Here is a 20,457-nt window from a genome sequence, read left to right as displayed (position 1 = left end):
AGGAACAATTAATTGTTCCTTTGCAGCCATGTCTTTATCTGCCCACACCTAACATCACCTGCAGTTTGATGAAGTTCTTTACCAAAAGTGGCTCCTGCTGTTAGTTTTGAACCCTCTAGGCATTTGGTAGAACAAGCTAGTCATAGTGTTCTAGGATCACATATCTGCACCCTTCTAAGCTCTTGGATAACCTTCAACAGTTCTGTTTCCAAAACATTAGAAATAACCTTATCCTTCCCCACTCCCCTGCTAAATGGCATCACTACTTTTCTCCTATTTCTTCTCCTCCACCACTTATTTACTTACTCTGAGAATTACTGTATATCATTTTTTAATGCTGCAAGTGAAAATGGGGTTTAACCTGTGCTCCTTGTTTATATTATTATTTTCATAGCATTTAATGCAAGTTTTATTAAATAAGAAAGTTGAAATAAGTCGCCAAAGTGCAGCCAGTTTCTTAAACCTATAATTTCCATTAAAACATACCATTTCTTTGAGCTGTTACTTTTAATGTACTATGAGATAATTTGCCCATTGCACAAGGGAGAAAGACAGTGATAAGGTTGTGATAAGATTACATGAGAGTGTGTCATTAAATTGATTTTCTTATTTTTCTATTTTCTTTTTAAGTCTTGTAGCCTTTCTTGGTGTTCATAGGTATTGCTATTTTGTCAATATGACAGGATTCTATAGTGGCCAGAAACACCTGTACGTGATTCTTCTGCCAGTCCTATAAAATCATGAACTTCATTTTACCAGTTAAATGATGGTGGGCTTTTAAAGGCTCCTTACATTTTTTGTAAGGAAACAAATGTAAACTCCATTGTAAAATGTGTGGATATTATAAGTACACATTTCTTTAAAATTGTTTCATTTTTGTCTTTGAGTTCATGGAGACAAGGAGAGTTAATATGATCATGTCAGTTTATCTTCCTTTCATGAAATATGTAAAACTTTTTATCGCAGTTTAATTGACTGAATTTAGACATCAGTGCCTGTGAATTCTAATGACAATATAAATGAAGACTATTTCCTTCAATATTGTACTGTTTAACAGTTGTACACAGTGAGGGGGTTATCCTAGATGCCACACGTTTTGGGTTTTGGTTCATGTTTCATCCAGTGTGATTCCTAAATCAAAGAGTGCAGGCATGAACAGGGTTGAGTCATGAGCTCTGATCTCGCTATCTCTTATCTGTTCTGGCAGTCTCTGCCCTAGGACTAAAGCTTCACAGTAAAAAGAAAAGTTTAATATTGCATGGCTGGGCCACACGTGTTCATACTTAGCTTCAAACTGACGTTAACATTCACCTGCACGAAAGAGAAACACTTGAGGGTGGTTCTCCAATAGGTGGATGTTAAGATTGGTGTGAAGCTCATGCAGCCAGCCTGATTTTGACTAATGAAATACAAATAATGAAGGGCATACATATTCCATCCCTATATCTTTAAGAAACAAGAACTTCTGCGTAGTTGAAGAATTTCAAATATATTAATAATGCAGTCATAAACATTTCTACACAGAAATTAGCCCCAAAGTCTGTAGAGGATTGCAGCCTAAGTAGGGGTTTTTGGCTATTTATGTTCTTGGTCTTTCCAAGGAAATAATTTAGTAAGACGTTCTTCCTTCAGACCAATTTTGGAGACATTTCTCTACCTATTGTCCTTTGTCTCTTCTTTTAAGTTAAAATGGTATGCAAAGATGCAAACCTCTACTTTAATCTTCTTTCATAGTCCCCAGATAATAGACATTGCAATTGCATAGTGAGGTGATGGCCATTTCATTGTTTAAAATGGGCTCAGTTACTTGAATTGAAATAGATTCAATCTGGAAGGTGGAATTTGTTTTAATTACCTTGCCATTTTAAAGTTTAGTCTGACTTGAAATTACTGAATGCATCATGCTGTTAAACTAGAAGGCACATTAATTCAAAGGAATGAACATCTTTTGTGAAACTGAAAGGCATACCCATTTCTAGAATTGATATCTGAAAACACCTGATGGGTAGTGGAGTAAAGAAGTTGTTTTTGTGACCAGCATTGCTTTGTTCCCGCACTAAAAAGTGTCAGATTCACCTGTATGTTCACAGAGTTTAATTAAAGTCATTAACGAGCAAAAGGACTACTGAGTATCTTCAGAGCAATTTTGGAAGCTTTAGTTTCTACTCTTCTTTGCTCTCATTTACTCTTTCCTTGGGGGACGCGGGTGGCGCTGTGGGTAAAACCTCAGTGCCTAGGACTTGCCGATCGTATGGTCGGTGGTTCGAATCCCTGCGGCGGGGTGAGCTCCCGTCATTCGGTCCCAGCTCCTGCCCACCTAGCACTTCGAAAGCACTCTTAAGTGCAAGTAGATAAATAGGGACCGCTTTATAGCGGGAAGGTAAATGGCGTTTCCGTGTGCTGCGCTGGTGCTGGCTCGCCAGCTGCAGCTTCGTCACGCTGGCCACGTGACCTGGAAGTGTCTTTGGACGCCGCCGGCTCACGGCCTCTAGAGCGAGATGAGCACGCAACCCTAGAGTCGGACACGACTGGCCCATACGGGCAGGGGTACCTTTACCTTTACCTTTACTCTTTCCTTGTCTCATTTGCCTATCTTTGTTTTCAACAAAACGTTTAAAGCTACTGTAATGTAGCTAAATGTATTGTTTAGTAAACCAAGCGTTATTTCCTTTTGTCTTTGGAAGCATCCCTGTCTAAAAAAACATTCCTGGGGTTTTTCACATATATTTGTTCCTTCATTCATGGCGCGAACTTGATTTATTTAGGACATTATTCTAGCCAAGGTTAAATACTTTAATTTAACCTTGGCTAGAATAAAGCTAACCTTTATTCCCACAGGAGAAATTTTAGCACATGTCTAACACATGTAGAGAACACTGAATGTGGTAGAACCAAGAGGAATGAAAATGGCAAGAAATATTTCTGGATACAAGGGCAGAAAGATTGAGAGGGTGAGGGTATTGAGAGTTCTAACTGCAAGGACAATGACTTTCTGTTGGATGCGGAAGGGTATGGGAAGCCAATTCAGTGATTTAAGGAAGGGTGTCACATTTGTATGGTGAGACAGTTAAATGATCTTGGCAGTGGAATTCTGGGATGTTTTGTGAAAAGACATAGTTGCAGTAAAGGGTAGGACAGGCTTGAGAAAATGCTGCCATAATGAAGGCAAGAGCTGACAAGATCTGGGTGGAGGGAAAGGGCTAGGTGTTTGAAAGGAGAATCAGCATGACTTGGCTACTTGTGCAGGAGAGGGAAGAATCCAAAGAAGGAAAGATTGTGACACTGTCACTGTCACTGTCATTGTAGACTGATATCTATAATGAAGTGAAGCCTAGCTCTATTGTGGGGGAGGGATGGAGGTATCTCATACACCTTGAGTGGGCACAGACTTTCCTTACATTTTCTGGGTTACCAGCTCATACATTTCCCATTAGAAGTATTTGCTATGGAGAATGCATAACTGAATTTGAGTTAGGATTCCATAAATGTTTTCTAAGTTGTTTTAAAAGTCACTGTAAAAATAAAATGTAGCAGATAATATTTGGGATAATATTTTCATGTTGTCCCAATATGGTTTTCCCTTCCCACTCCAACAGCTATTAATACTGTTTTAATGGGCCTTCTTTCATCCCTGTGTCTACTTCTTTCTCACAGGTTCTGATCAGCAGGACATAAAACTCTCCATCTCTGTGAGATTGAAATTACAAAAAAAACCCAAAAACCCACGCCCACCCCAATTCATTCTTTTCAAGTGATGTTAATGATCTTGTCTTGTGGCCCCATAGTTAGTAGGCTACCCTACTCAGTTCTAAACTCAGTCACACCACTGAGAGCAAACTTGCTCTTATTTGTTTATGTACGAAATTTAATAAATATTTTAGGAATTGTTCAATGTCTAGGAGTGACAGTTCTGCATTAGTGTTTGGTGATGCTTCCATCTGCTGAAATGTGCGTCTTCCCGCATGTTCTCGTGGCATTATTAGAGAAATTCCCTGGGGAATTGTTCAGTTTATTGTGTGATTGTTGATAGTGCTCTTTCCTGTTCCTTTGCTGCCCAACACAATTGGCATCCTTATTTACATTTTTTTTTAAAGCTATGGACTAACAGGGATGCAGCTAATGTATAACAAATACTAGTTGTTGTCAGTTATTTTGTCCCTAAGTATTTCTAGTATAAGGCTGCAGCAGTAATGCATTCATAGGCTCAGCATATGTGGCAGAAAGAGCAGGCTATTTCAGAGTTCTGGTGGCAAACAAAAAAGGCTAAAATCTAAGGTGACAGTCCATGTGGCAAGAGGAAAAGGGGGATAATCAAGTGTTATGTCTCACTTTTGGATAGCCATGTATTCTTTCTGACTGTCAGTGTCTGTTTGTTTGTTTAGTATACTGCCCTTTATCTGTAGATCTCAGGGCGGGTCACAACATAAAAATACAAGATAAAAAACCACAAAATACGTAATAAAAATAAAAACAAACCAATAACCCCCCCCCCAACACAACACTATTCCATGCCAGCCATGATTTGATTATTTTATACATTAGTTCTTAATTGAATTTTGTCATTATACCCATACTTTGGTTTTTTTAAAAAAAGATATACTCTGCACATGTGCAGTTTCATATTTTAAAGTCATTAAGTCGCAGAACTATAATGACTACAAGCATTTGTTTGCTTCTGCTACCTGATGTTAAACGTATTTACTTGGGTATGCCACCATGTTGTAGTGGAAAAATGAATACATATATTAAGAATAATAACCATATATGTGCTATAGAATAGTTTCTTAAATAAGAAGAAGGAAAAGATTATGCAGTAACCAACATCAGCTACATTGAACCCAGATGCTGATGTAGAGCCTATGTACTGCTGCCCCCATCATCTGCTTCTCTCTTTGTGGTTATGTGAGAACCTCATTGGCATCACTGGACTTTAGGTCTGAGGTCCAGCCCTAGCTGCACCACTGATTTAAGACTCGGCAGGACAAGCTGAAAAGCAGGCAAGTAACAGCCAAACAAATGAAGTAGAGCAATCAATTGGCTTCCTATGGCAAGCAATTACTTGACTGAGGAACCACTGCAGATCCTAGGTTCCTCAGAATTACTGTGTAGCCTGTGGATATGGAAATAACCAGCTCAAGACAGTCCTGCCAGAGATTTCTGCTAAATTTTTTAAAACTATGTATATTTGTAATGGAGCTGCCAGTGGCCTTCTAAACAGATTGCGAATCAACAGCGCTACACACAGCATCTGGGTTTTCTGACTAAATTCTGGGTCCTTCAGGCTGAAATGTTCCACCTCACGTGGTGGGTGGAATTCCACTTCCTCAGTCTGACATCAGAACACATATCTGGGGAGTCCAACACCCAAGCAGATTGCCTAAGATGACCAGGTTGGACCCAGGCGAATGGACTCTCCGTGATCAAACATTCCAACAGCTACAAGCAACACTGGGACTGTGTGAGATTGGCCATTTCACCAGCTGAGGCAGTCACCAATTCCCCAGATACTTCTCCCAATACCAGGACCCTCCAAGCAGAAGCATGAGATGCTCTCATGTCACCCAGCCAACATTACTCCTTCCCGCCAATGTCTATACTGCATTCTATACTATACCCCATTCTGACCATGTTGTAGACCATGGGTGTCCAAAATTCTATCCTTAGTGACATTTCTAGCATAGTATCTACCAGTCTGCCATGACATCCTAACACAAGGGCCAGTTCTTCACCTGGAGCCTTAGTGGTACAACTTAACTCCATGGACTTTGAACAAAAATCTTTTAAATTCAGGGTTTCTCCAGCACAGTAATATTCACCATTTTATGCTCTCACTGTCCATGCAGATTAAGAATATACCAAGCCACCCGGAAGACTTTCCTGCAGTAGTGTGCTGCTAGATCTTCCCCAGTACATAAAGCAATGGTTCTGAATCTTCTCAATCTTATCCCGGAAGACTTTCCTGCAGTAGTGTGCTGCTAGATCTTCCCCAGTACATAAAGCAATGGTTCTGGATCTTCTCAATCTTATCCCACTCATCCACTGCCTCTCTCTCTCACCGCCTCTCTCTCACTTTCTAGTGCTTCCTACAAGGAGCGGTACTGCAGTGTCCCTGGTGGCACACCGCTTTCCTTCTTGGGATCTTCATAAAGTGCTGTCCGTTCTTCAGAAACTGTTATTCTAGCCGCTGAAGCAAGTTCCTCTCAAGATCTTATCCTTCAAGGTCTTATTTCTAGTAGCAGTAACCTCTGCCCAAAGGAGCTCTGAGTCAGTCACCCTATACAGTCATACCTCGAGTTGAATGTGCGTTGAGCGCGTTCAAGTTTCGCTCTGCAGTAACGGAGCGCGTTACTTCCAGGTTCTGCTGGTCACGCATGCACGGAAGCAGCAACACGCGCAAACGCGCCGTTGCGTCTTCCGTTCTGTTTGGGATGCGAGCGGGGCTCCGGAACGATCCCGTTCGCATCCCGAGGTACCACTGTATATGGCTAGATAACTCTGCACATTCCATACGTTGTTGCTTTTTGGATGTGAAAATGCTGTAACGTGTTGCGTTATTCTTTTCCAGCTAGTGAACAATATTTTAGAGTGAACATGTGCAGCCCCCACATAGTAATAATAATAATAATAATAATAATAATAATAATAATAATAATAATATATTTATACCCCGCCCATCTGGCTGGGTTTCCCCAGCCACTCTGGATGGCTTCCAACAAAACACTAAAATACAATAACCTATTAAACATTAAAAGAATGACAGTCAGGAGAAGAGAAAACAATTCCTAACCAGTAAATGCTCTTCCTTCCTTTTGTCACAGCCAGTACAAAAGTTTGTCCTCTCCCTGCACATTGTGGGTCTCATTGCTTTACTTACATGCATTTTTGTAGTGCTTGAAAAGTTCTGACTGTCCATTGATCTGCGAATAATTGATAAATATATGTTCTTTTCATCCTGTGCGCTCCATGTTAATACCTTGTTACAGTTTTTGCCAAGTGAGACGTAGTACCTGCAGTTTTGCTACTATGGAAACACTCCTGTAGCAGCTTGCTCTGGGTGTGTGCCTAAGCTTCATTGTTGAGCAGATTTCAGCCATCTGGTTTTGTTATCCTCCTTTTATATGTGCTTGCTTATTTTTCACAATGTTGGGATCCACATTCAAAACAACCTTCTCTTATGGTTGTACCAAAGTAAAAAGTCACCTGCTAAAACTTGTTTCTCACTGCTGCATTAGGAATTCATGTAACTGAGAAAGTGTGGCAATGCTGCCATGTTCTGCAAGAAAATTCCCAAAAGTAATATCTTGGGGCAGAAGGAGGCAAGTGCATCTCTCCCAGCTGGCTGTGAAAATAGAGGACAAAAAAAAGTGCATAAGCAAAATCATAACTTTATCAGCAATTCCTTTATGTTGACACAAAAATCACTTAAACCAGCACTATCCCTGTGCCTGGCGTGCTCTGGTCCATGGGGTCACAAAGAGTCGGACACGACTAAACGACTAAACAACAACATCCCTGTACCAGTACATATTGATGGAACCATTTAAATTATTCACATATAGTGCCAGTGTACTCCAATCTGAAGTGGGTTAAAATCCATGACAAGCCATGTTTTACAGATTAATAGCTCTACATTAAAAACTTTTGGCCGACCTTAATTACTGCGCAGTAAGTTTAGAATTTTCATAAAGACAAGCATCAAATGTCCCATTATAATATGTTCAAAACTTTATTATATCACTTCTAACTATTGTGGGGAGGGCAGATCTCAGACATCATACTTTTCAGCTTTATGAAAGCCCCTTCCAATAGATATTTTTACAGCTCAAACAAACTATGCTAACAAAAACCAGGGCATTGTCTGCTTTGAATACAGATTGGAGCATCTAAAGCAACATCATGCTATGAGATTAGTTCTGCATGTCATGACTCACAGCAAAGGTTGGGAAGAGGGAAGAAAAAAGGGAGAACTGTGTATCAAAGGAAAGAAAATATATGGGTTAACCCCATTCTCAATATCCTAACTTGCACAGTCTTTTTTAATCCAGAAATACTAAACCCCACCATTAGAACATAAAAAGAGCCCGCTGGAACAGGCCAATGGCCCATTTAATCTAACATCCTGTTCTCACTGTGTCCAGATTTTTCTGGGAAACCCGGAAGCAGGACTGGAGCACAAGAGCACACTCTCCTCCTGCAGTTTCTGGCAACTGATATTCAGAAGCATGGTGCCTCCAACAGTGCAGGCCAAGCCTAGCCATCATGGCTAGAAGCCACTGAGAGCCTTATCCTCCATGATTTTTTCTAATCCTCTTTTAAAGTCGCCCAAGTTGGTGGCTATCATTGCCTCCTATGGATGTGAGATCCATAGTTTAACTATGTGTTGTGTGGGAAAGTTCTTTTTGTTTTTTTAATATGTCCTGGATCTGTCAACATCCAGCTTCATTGAATGTGCACAACTTCTAATGTTATGAGAGAGGGAGAACAACTTTTCTCTATCCACTTAGTGCATAATTTTATGAAATTCACTTTCTCAATGCATAATTTTATGAAAACTTCTATCATACCACCTTTTTTTTTTTTTTGCCTTTTCCCCCCAAAATTAAAAAGTCCCAAGTGCTACAAACTTCCCCAAATGAACTTCTAAGTACTTGCACTTGTTAAAATCCCCCACAGCAGCTATATTTGGTGAGAAATTTCACCCTTTTACTACTTGAACAGAAAAATTGACTGGATGGTTACAGCCATCATGTGTGTTTTTTTTTTGGGGGGGGAGACCATGGTATGCAGAGAGGGCATATATTAGTGGGAATGTACATTTAGTGGAAATGTATTGACTAAAAGAGAGTTCATGTGGTGGGCAGTGTGTTTTTGTAATCCTACTTTCAGTCACAAATGAAGAATATTTATTTGTGATGTGTTCTTCTCTACTGCCCTGCAGTAGTTTTTATCCACATACATGTATATGCATTCTGGCACTTGGTGAAGTGATAAGCTGGGCAGACTGATTGATTGTGGCAGTCGCTGAGCTACATTCAAATATATTGCAGTCACTGCCTTCATGGGCTTAACAATCACTTTTATTGGTTTGGTTTTTTACTCCATTAGTCCTTAGCTTGCGAGTTGTATAGGTTTCCAATGCCTTTTAAGTCCATTTTGTGTACCTCGGTCCAGTTCATGTCACAGTCATTTTCTAGAGGTCTTTCCAGATGTTAAATAATATGAAACCTTGTATCACTGCATTACTTGCCAGTAGTACAAGTCCCTGTTCAAAGTAATCGAAAGGGAAATGGAGAGTAGTCTTGCAGTTAGAAAAAGGAAAGGGTGGGTGGTAGGTTTATTGGTAGTTCTGTAATGGGTGGATTGCACTCATAATTTTTTACACTAACCCAGTGGTTGCATTTGCCAGTAATGATGAAACTAGGGTAGACTGTACTTTGCCACCAGAGATGTTGCAGGGTTTACCACTAAGTGACTGCAATTCTTCATCTGTTACATTATATACTGTTTATATACTGGTCACAATCAGATGTTATGTCTACATCATGGTTTCATGCTATCTGAATGAGTCTAAGACTTGTGCACTATTCTTTCCAGAATAGTCATTAGGAAGAGCATCTGCCTCTATTTTCAACTAAACACATTTTGTCATTTAGTCTGAGCTGGAGAAAACTGTAGTTAGTTTTACATCTAGTTTGTATGAATAAGCAAACTTTAATCCATTGTGTATGAGCCAGGCTAGTTTATGATCCTGGCTTGCTCAGATAAACCATAGTCAATGCAGTTTCCATTTCAGACAAAACAAACTGAGACTAGCTGAAAATGGAAGTGAAGTCTTCTGATCTTTCCCTTGCAGCCACAGTGGAGGATGAAAGATAAGATCCATGTGTAGTGCAATGTTAACAAGACTCCCCTTTTGGATTTTGTACCAGTTCACATTGTACTGCAACTGGACATTTGTTAAGGTCTTGAAAATTGTAATACATTAACACTGCTTTTAGATGCTTTGTGACTCACCATGAAACTGGGTTAAGGTGGGATTGTTGTTGGCATCCGTCTGTCTTCCACGACAGTGGAGTGCACTTCTGAGGGTGAAGTCAAGCTGCTTCATTAGCAGGACCAAAGCAACCTCCCTGGGGCGCAAACCTGGGCAGTGTGTACAGAAATCCTGGGCTGTCCAGATGACAAGACACCCCCCCTCGGTCTTGCTGGTGTGGTCTAAAGGAAAGCAGAGCAATATTCTGGAAGGAGGCGTACAAGATGCCATCCAACCGTCTTAGGGACTCCAGTCCAGATTTGTGTAGGGTTTACTGCTAAGCCCTTTGTTCTCCCAAAGATCTCCCTCAAGGCAGTGGGTATCAATTTTTCCTCAGGGTTTCCTCTCAAAGCCTTTCTCATGAATGTGTATAGTCACAAGACAGTGGAGGTTTGGGATCAGAGGTTTTTTACCCCAGATGGGCTACCTTCCCAGGTTGACGAACTCCATCTGCCCCTCATTTTCCTCTACAGCATGTGCAGAAACCACCTCCTTGACCATTAGACCCACTATTGGTCTCGTCTACTCAATCTGCTAGAGCCTTTCTTTGCATGCAGGGGAAGTCTCTAACTCATTAAGAGTTGGAGACCCATTGGGTACCCTCACCTGGTTTAGCCGGGCAGTCAAAGCCATTTCCCGGGATGTGACCAGTGTCACATGCTGACAGCTTCTAGGAGGCACAGGTAAGAGCTGAGTGCAGGGTGGGGACCCAAGATGGACAAACTACCCCAGAAGGAGCATGGCATGTACCCCACCAGAGGTACTACCCCTCCTCTAACACCCCACACAACCCTAAGGTGAGATCCATGTCTAGTTAAATTAATAAACTAAAGCTATACAAGACAATTCAGACAATGTGTGTTCTAGAGCATTCTTGATCATAGGGAAATCCTAATCATTTTAATTATTCTTTGGGAAGCGCTGATATTTCACACACATTTTTGTATTTAGTTTGTTAAAGTAGCTCGGTTTTCTTTTATACTAAATCCTGCCCCCGGTGTACTGTTCTTATCAAATGAAAAATCACTATTTTATATGAGTGGCTAACTGACAAGTCTTAGCTATCCAACTGTTATGTAACTAGTACATTATGGGATAGTAAAGGCATACCAGTGCAAGTAGATAAATAGGTACCGCTGCAGCAGGAAGGTAAATGGTGTTTCTGTGCGCTCTGGCATGCATCATGCTGTTCCCTGCACCAGAAGCTGTTTAGTCATGCTGGCCACATGACCCAGAAAGCTGTCTGCAAACAAACACCAGCTGCCTCAGCCTAAAAGTGGAGATGAGTGATCAACTTTTCCATTCTTTAATAACTAAGATTAGAAATTACAAAATATTAAATTGTTATAAATTCTGTGCATTTTAATTTTTCTGTCATCCTGCCGCTCAATCTTTCACATGTTTGTTTTATGCTGTATCCTGCTTAAATTCAATAATAACAATTACATGTAGGTTTTTGAAAAGGGGTTTTGATGGAAAGCTAAAAAGAGAAACTAACCATTATCATTTTACTGCCCAAATGGAAAATACTTCCAGTAGTTTTTTCTCTTAGCTAAACAACTGTGTAGATGGGTGTTTAAAACAAATCAGAATATTTTAGACAGACCATTCCCAATCAGTTCACTTCAAGTCTTCATTGCATGCATCATTTTGTATGTTTATTTAATGAAGACAATTTACACAGGAAAGCACACTTTTAATGTTTTCTTTGCTTATATCTCAATTATTATGTAATGAGATCAGTCAGGACTAGCCAAGCAATACATGGTAAAACAATGTGCTGTATTTTATCATTTGACTGCATAAATAATCTTTCCTTCCGTATATTAGATAAACTAATGTAGCTGCATGCTTCTACATTATTTTATTTTCTTGAATTGCTGCCTCTTTCCAAAATAGTTATTGTAGCTGCTGCCTTTATAGCCTTCAGGCTTGATGTCTTCTTTCTTTTCGCTCAGGCTTAGCATCAAAATGGAGCTGTCAGCCAGAAAGCTGGGATGCTTTTGGCTGCAGCCCCATTAGAATTACTCACCAGCTGACTGACATTTCACTAAGTCTGAAAAGAATCCTCCTTCCTATGTATCAATTAGGATTGCCAACACCTGACTTTGAAATGTGTTCCGGTGCCTTTAATAGCTGTATGGAATGGATATGCTTGACAGGTGTGGCTTCCTTCATCATTGCAGTAGTGTGACAGGAGAAACTGCACCTCTTGAGTATTTGTCTGCCACATGGTTATGAAAGGCGCCATAATTGGCCACCTTAGACTCAAATCATGAAACTGCTTATGTTGACGTTGCCAGTTGTCTAGGGTTACCATCACCGTTCTTTTAGGAAATAAGAAGAAGCCTGGCTGAATGAGTAACCTAAATTTGTGAAAATTATGGATTTCATAACATTAAACTAAAATTATCTTTAAAGAAGGGAACCCCTTTCCCCAACTATACTCAGGCCTGCTCTCAAGGGCCTGCTCTCAAGCATATATCTAATTTACAACCTCCTGACCTGTTTGGATGCTGTTACTGAAATAGGCCAGAATCGGAAATCAAAGTTCAACCTTCGTTTGTTTCCGTAAACTATAGTTTAAATTGACCACAATTTTTCTGCATTGACTGTTATGACAAATTACAGCTAGATGAAAGACTGAAGCAGATGCTTCCAATTATTTCCTATGGTGCATGGTAAAGAAAGAGAGGGGAGGTCACTGAAGCCTGAGACTCAAACAGACTCAGCCCACTAATGCTAAATGATGATTTAGGGTTGCATCCAAACTAGGTTCTAATAGTAGTAGTAGTAGTAGTAGTAGTAGTATACCACCCTATACCCACAGGTGTCAGGGCAGTTCACAGGTACCAGTTTATTGGGTACCAGAATGACACTTATTCTTCCTGTTAGTCTTTTAGTTCCTCTGTCCATCTCCCATGAGTGTAAAATTACCAAGTCTCTTCCTCCCCCTTAAGTGGACAATGAGTATATTCAATGAATGGGTATTTAAGAGAGGATATTGGCAATTTTATCCCCTCTAGAATAAGGATCTGACTCCCTATAAACTTCCCTCAATTGACACTTTGCTAAATCCTGGGTGCTTCCCAACAGATATTTCTGTACTTATGTACCGTATTTTTCGCTCCATTGGACGCACCGGACCATAGGACGCACCGGACCATAGGAGGGGGAGAACAGGGAAAATTTTTTTTTCTTGTTCTCCCCCTCTAAAACAAGGTGCGTTCAAGGTACATTCACCAGAGCTTGTGGGGCTGGCGGTGGGGGGAAGCGCTGCTTTCCCCCACCACCAGCCTCAAAGATCCCTGAAGCCTTTGGAGCGCAGCACCCCGCAGCCCTGCAGAGGTTTGCGCGCAGCCGTCCCCAAGCTAGAGCAGCGAGACGGAGCCCTCTGTCTCGCTGTTCTGGCTTGGGAACAGCCTTGCTAGCTTCTGCAGGACAGCGGGGTGAAGGCACCCCGCTGCCCTGGAGAGGCTGTGCGCGCAGCCGTCCCCAAGCTAGAGCAGCGAGACGGAGCCCTCCGTCTCGCTCTTCTGGCTTGGGAACAGCCTTGCTAGCTTCTGCAGGACAGCGGGGTGAAGGCACCCCGCTGCCCTGGAGAGGCTGTGCGCGCAGCCGTCCCCAAGCTAGAGCAGCGAGACGGAGCCCTCCGTCTCGCTGTTCTGGCTTGGGAACAGCCTTGCTAGCTTCTGCAGGACAGCGGGGTGAAGGCACCCCGCTGCCCTGGAGAGGCTGTGCGCGCAGCCGTCCCCAAGCTAGAGCAGCGAGACGGAGCGCTCCGCAGTGCTCCGTCTTCCTGTTCTGGCTTTGGGCTTAGCGGCGCAGCTTGCATTCGCTCTATAGGACGCACACACATTTCCCCTTAATTTTTGGAGGGGGAAATGTGCGTCCTATAGAACGAAAAATACGGTATACAATAAATTAAGTTCAACCAAAACTGTGTGAAAGTAAACATTACTCACCCTTAGTTATGTTTCACAGTTGGCAAAGATTTGAGCTTTTAAGGGAAAGAGGTGTATGGTACTTATTCTCAATTGGTTTCTTTAAAAAAATAGTAAGTGGGTAGGCCTTACATAAAAGCAACAACAGCAAAATGAGCTGTGAATCAAGTAGGCTGGTGGAGAACTAGATAGGAAGTATAGTGACCAGATTAATTGATTATCTGAATGTATTAAAATGCGTAGGTAGGGTGACAATCTAGTAAACTTAGTTCCAACATAGATACATTTATAATGCAAGTATGCATATTTATTCAGAAGTAAGGCTTGCTGAGTTCCATTATACTTATTTCCAGGTAAGTTGTATAGAATTGCAGCAGAGGGAGTTTTAACTTTATTCTAAATGAAATGGTGAATTTACTAAGTCTTACGATATTGTCACAAATCACAGATAACTGGGTTACTTTCTTTCCCGTTTTCTGGTTTGGGACCTTTATTCTTTTTTTAAAAAGAGGTGGTTTGTTACGGAGATTATAGTTTGTAAATGAGATGTAGAAGTGAAGAGAAGAAATTTAAAAGGATGTGCCAGTAACAGACGTTTGCGTGGTAGCCATGTTAGATATTAGATGAGAATTGCACCGGGGTGGGGGGAATCAAGAGAGAAAGCCTAAAGTCACTTGTACTTTGAAGACTAACAAAATTTATTAAGGCATCAACGTTTGTGGACTCGTGTCCACTTCATCAGGGAAAAAATGACTTGTACAAACGGGAGACAAGCTTACTATCCTAGTCTTAAGATAGGACTTCCTGTAGCTCGAGTAATCATTTTCATATGTATTTTTACATAATGACCTAAGTTACTTCTCTAGCAGCTGATAATTAACTTCTAATCTAAGTCAGATAAAGTTTTAAGCAGACTTGAAAAAAAGCCTTTGTGGGCTTTAGCATGTTAAATTATCCTGTAGCTAGCTGTGAATGCGCCTTAAAGCTTTCTATAGTGATTCTAATCATATGCATTGACACCCACTGGTGTTGGTAAAGACAAATCTGATTAATTGTATGCTGCCTGAATAATAAAATTTTCTTCATATGATTTTGTCAAGCTTTTTCTATACTAAAGTCTGAGAAAACTTTGTGGATTGTGTTAAGTTTTTAACCATGCTATTGCCAAAACTGCATGTCTCTGTCAGCCCAATTCACAAGTCCAATAACATGAAGTAATTAGATGCAAGTCGAGCTACTACCACTTAAATCAAAAGGATGAAACTGACCCATGTACATTCTTTGTATAGCTTCGGAAACATGTGCTAGGAACTGGATCTGTAGTATCTACCATTTGTTCTATGATGTACAGAAGGTGGAAAAGCACCCCTTATTAACCACGGATAATATAAAGCATGCTGAAAGAAGCAATATTGGCATTATTGCTTTAAAAACAATAGGTATACACTTTCTTAGGAACCATGACATATATATACTGTTGTGATGGCAAGTTTCTCTGATCACCTGTGACTTGCTCTAAAACATAGTTATACCACATAGTGTGAAATTGGAAAATCTGTTCTGTGTGTGTTCTAATGGATGTAACGGTCATTAAGTATATGAGTCTTCTGACGTTGTAATCAGATGTGATTCAGGCTGTTAAATATCCATGAAGCAACATCTGCTTCACAGAGTGACCTTCTGCTAAAGAATACTTAGCATCTATTAGCAGATCATAGTGCAGATCTGCCTTATTTGAAATGCTCTAAACTAGACTAGTCTACTGCTGTTTAGTAACTAGCTTGCAATAATTTATTGCAGTTAAATAAAGCTTTAAAAAATCCATTAAATAATTATAGGGATTACATGCATTTCAAAAACTTTTGTATTCTATTTAAATTACCCATTTAATTTCAGGGTTTGTTTGTTTTAAAAAACCTGAATTCTAAAGGCATGTTAGGGCACTGTCAACTGTTATTTTCTGTAGGTGTTAATAAACCAGTTTAAAAAAAGAAAAGAAAGAAAATACAACCTGAAACAAATTAAAACCAAAAGCAGCCACACCATCTGTTGTATATTAATTAGATCTTAGTCTATCAAGGGTAAACTGACACTTGAAAAATGTCATTGAAGACAATCAATAGAGTAACATGCAAATATATTGGATTAAGGTCTTTCATTTCAGTTTCTGCTTTAGATCTAGTAAAGGTGAGGATGATGTATATAACAAACTTTAATTTTCTTTCTTCTCAGAGCAACCTCCAAATAACCAAGGCCAGTCGACCCTGCAACCTTTGCCACCTTCTCACAAGCAGCATTCAGCACAGCATCACCCATCTATCACCTCCCTTAACAGAAACTCACTGACAAATAGGAGGAACCAGAGTCCGGCCCCGCCGGCTGCTTTGCCCGCCGAGCTGCAAACCACACCCGAGTCGGTCCAGCTGCAGGACAGCTGGGTCCTTGGCAGTAATGTGCCACTGGAAAGCAGGTAATCCTTTAGGAACTTGTAAGACTTCAGTTTTGCTCAGAATATTTAAGAAGCCTAAGATTGATGCATCCCTTAATTCTGCCAGCAAGAGGTGTAATCTGTGGAATTTTAACCCAGTACAGCCAAGATTGGTACTGCCACCTTGTCCCAAATCTCACGTTGTAACTTAATTATTCCTTTGCAGTGTTTTGACTTAGAACATGTATAGAAGCTGCACTTCAGACATGTTATTATCTAGAAGCAAGCAATTTCTCCTTAATGTTCATTATTAGTGCTGCTGTATTAGTTATCACAAAGAATTGTTTATAGGAGTTAACAGACACGTGATCACAGTGCAACCAGAGAAGCTTGTCCACTTCTGAAGCAAGTTTCACTCTTTTGTACATTGTGATTACTTGATCTTAGCCTTAGGGTTGTATTTAAATGCACCCTGTACTTATGTGACCTTTCATTCTTCCATAATGACCAGTTAAAGTTACAAATGTCTCCATTTAGGCTTAGACCTATGATTACCACATTAATAGATCCAGAGTGTGAAGTCTGTCTTTTAAGCTCATTTAGATGAGCAGCAGTTGTAACATTAGTGGAATGCCATTTGTGTTTTGACCCCTGTTGGGAATGTTTTTGTAACTCATCAGTTTTGCTTGTGTGAGGATGTCCCAAAGCACTGATAAGTAAGAGCTTTCTTGGCGATGCCTATTCAGCTGTACATGGTTTCAGGCAACTAGGACTCTGTGTTGAAAAATCGAGAGAAATAGTAGTGGGTGCTCTAACATCCTCCCCATGCAGTTTTGAAGATGAGGGACAACTACCTCCATCCTTGTACTCTCTGCCACATGGAGCTCTGAAAATGTGCACTTGCTGTCATCATCCCTACTGGATGGGGAAAAGTGGAGAAACTTCCCCTGCCGTAAGGCCCGGGATGTCACTCTCACTTTACTTAGGCATGTGAAATACTTTGTGTCTGAGGGTAAATTAAAGATGTGAAAGGGTATAGAACGATGGAGATTATTCTGCACAACGTATCATGTTTGTTTTGGAACTGTCTTTCCAGATAGATGTTTTATAAAGCTGTTTTTCTCTCCCACCCCCATTGACAGCAGTATCTTGCTGCAACTAATATTTGTCAATATGTATAGGATATGAAGCTGTGTTGTTACTAATTAAAAGGACAAATGGTAAAGGGATGTGCAGCGGGGATTCCCATCCTTACTTAATAACTGTCTAAATTCAGCAGGGAAGAGAAACTGTCGCTTTCCCTTAAAAAGCAGTCTGAACAAGCGGTGATGATAAAAGTCATTCCACTCTTTTGTTGTTGTTTAGTCGTGTCCAACTTTTCGTGACCCCATGGACCAGAGCATGCCAGGCACTCCTGTCTTCCTCTGCCTCCCGCAGTTTGATCAAACTCATGTTAGTAGCTCCACTCTTTTAGAGAATAATAATTTATTCCTGCCATCCCTCTTTTTTCAACTTTCTGATTGCTTACCGAAGCCACAAAACTATCTTCCAAGTTTTAGTATTATGATTATTATTGTCACTGCTCATTACTCCTCTAGATAGACATTCCCACTCTCTTTATGTAAGATCAGCCAGTAGGCCTAGTTCTCACTGAAGTGGTAAACTTTGGGGCTGTACCACTTCAGGTTGTAGGTGCAGTCTCACATGCCTGAACACATACAAATATAGAAACTAATGCAGCTAAACCCTTCTCCCGGACATTTAGTATTCTATATGAAAGGATTTATTTGTTTGCTTGTTTTTGTTTGGAGGACTGTTTGCAGTCTGAAGTTGATACATTCCAGACACAGATTTACTGCAGAGAATCAGGCTACAGAAAGACAAGGGTGGTGAAACTGGAGTCATTTTAGTCATTTGAACCTTTTATGTGACGTTCTGGACTACACATAACATTCTGATGAAAAACAGTATCTCCTTGCTGTTAACAACATAGCTTATTTGTAGTTACTTGATAAGAGATATATTAAAAACCTGTCCTGAGGTGAATTTATTTATTAAGCTTTGATACCTCATTAGTTAATGTTTCTCTAGTTTTTTTATTGTTTCATTTAAGATGAAACAACAGCGCAAGAATAAAACTACCAAATGTTTAGCCATTACCAAGGTAACAAGCTTCATTAAACAGCAGGACCTGGTGTCTAAAAACAGATAGGATAGTTATTTTTGGAGTAGCCAACTCCAAAACCTTGAGTGCCACTAGATAAAAGGCCCTCTCTTAAGTGCTCATCCTGCAAACAAGGATCTTGGCATATGAGGCATTCATAACTTATAAGGAACATTTAAAGAGCTAGTTTGTACTTCACAATAAACCATAGCTTATTGTGATGAAAATGAGCTGTAGGGTATCTCAGGCTTATGTGCTCCGCCTTCCTTCACCTTTGTCATGATCACAAAGAGGCAAGTAGAATCTTTGTTCTCCCTAAAGGACTAGGTGTGCAGCCTGGGAGTCATTTTGGACTCACAGCTATCCATGGAAGCACAAGTCAATTCTGTGTCCAGGGCAGCTGTCTACCAGGTTCACCAGGTGAGACCCTACCTGCCCATACATTGTCTTACCAGAGTGATACATGCTCTGGTCCCACTTGGACTAGCTCTCCGTGGGGTAGCTCTACGTGGGGCTACCTTTGAAGGTGACTCAGAAACTACAACTACTCCAGAATGCAGCAGCTAGACTGGTGACTGGGAACGGCCACCAGGACCATATAACACCGGTCCTGAAAGACCTACATTGGCTCCCAGTATGTTTCTGAGCCCAAATCAAAGTGTTGCGGCTGCTTTTAAAGCCCTAAATGGCCATGGCCCTGTAAAGCTAAAGGAGCATCTCACCATCATTCAGCCCCGACACTGAGGTCCAGCTCCGAGGGCCTTCTGGAGGTTCCCTCACTGCAGGGAACCAGGCAGAGGGCCTTCTCAGCAGTGGCACCCTCCCTGTGGAATGCCCTCCCATCAGATGTCAAGGAGGTAAATAACTATCCAACTTTTAGAAGACATCTGAAGGCCGTCCTGTATTGGGAAGTTTTAAATGTTTGATGTTTTATTATGTTTTTACGAGTGGCTGGGGCAACCCAGCCAGATGAGTGGGGTATAAATAATAAAACTGTCCAGATCCAGTTTCCTGCGCCTGATCTGAAGAGATGTGTGAAAGCACTGATAAAATCAGACATTATATAAATCTGGTATAATACCAAGTCCACACCTACTAGTCTATATCAGGAGAAATACTTTTGTCTTTGATTAAGTGAATTTATTCACTTAAACGCTACTGTGAATTGTTCATACAGTGGTACCTCAGTTTACGAATTTAATCCGTTCTGTTCTTAAACCAAAGCTGTTCTTAAGCCGAAGCGCTCTTCTCCTAATGAGGCCTCCCGCCGCCGGTGCCCTTCCACCATTCGGCTTCCATTCGTAGACCGAGGTAAAGTTTGCTAACCGGAACACAACTTTCGGTTTTGCGGATTTCATATACCGAATAGTTCGTTAACAGGGCTGTTCTTAAACCGAGGTACCACTGTATTGTATTTAGAGTGGTAGCATGTCGTAGGATGGGAGAGACAGGTTATAGTGTACCGTATTTTTCATCCCATAGGACGCTCCGTCCCATAGGACGCTCCGTCCCATAGGACGCACCTAGTTTTTTGGGGGGGAAATAAAGGAAAAAAAATTTTCCTTTATTCCCCCCCCCCAAAAAAAACCAGGTCGGGGAAACCGAACCAGGTCGAGGAACAGCGGGATGGCGGCGCTGCGTCTCCCTGCTGTCCCCCGAGCTTGTGGGGCTGGCCGATGTCTGCCCGGCTCGTGGGGCGCTCTGCTTCAGGGCGCCCCTCGCGCCGGGCGGCAGGCTGCTATCCGCAGCGTGGGGAGCCCTGCGGGGAACTCCTGCAGGGCTCCCCACGCTGCGGATGTATGTCCGGCGCGCGGGATGCTCTGCTTCAGGGTGCCCCACGCTCCGAGCGGCAGGCTGCTATCCGCAGCGTGGGGAGCCCTGCGGGGAA

General features: G+C 41.3%; 1 protein-coding gene across 2 annotated transcripts in view; it reads left to right on the top strand.

Moving 5' to 3' along the window:
* The window catches only part of TENM3 (teneurin transmembrane protein 3), a 974,114-nt gene that overhangs the window by 824,664 nt on the left and 128,993 nt on the right, over positions 1–20,457 (top strand). For both annotated transcript variants that reach the window (XM_081021657.1, XM_081021658.1), the window contains one exon: positions 16,210–16,447. In XM_081021657.1, coding sequence (XP_080877783.1) covers positions 16,210–16,447 — 238 coding nt within the window. The remainder of the gene's footprint in view (positions 1–16,209; positions 16,448–20,457) is intronic.

This window comes from Podarcis pityusensis (assembly GCF_964106645.2).
Source record: "Podarcis pityusensis genome assembly, chromosome: 9".
NCBI lineage: Eukaryota > Metazoa > Chordata > Lepidosauria > Squamata > Lacertidae > Podarcis > Podarcis pityusensis.
Note: the sequence above shows the minus strand (reverse complement) of the source record. Positions and strands in the feature narration are given on the sequence as shown.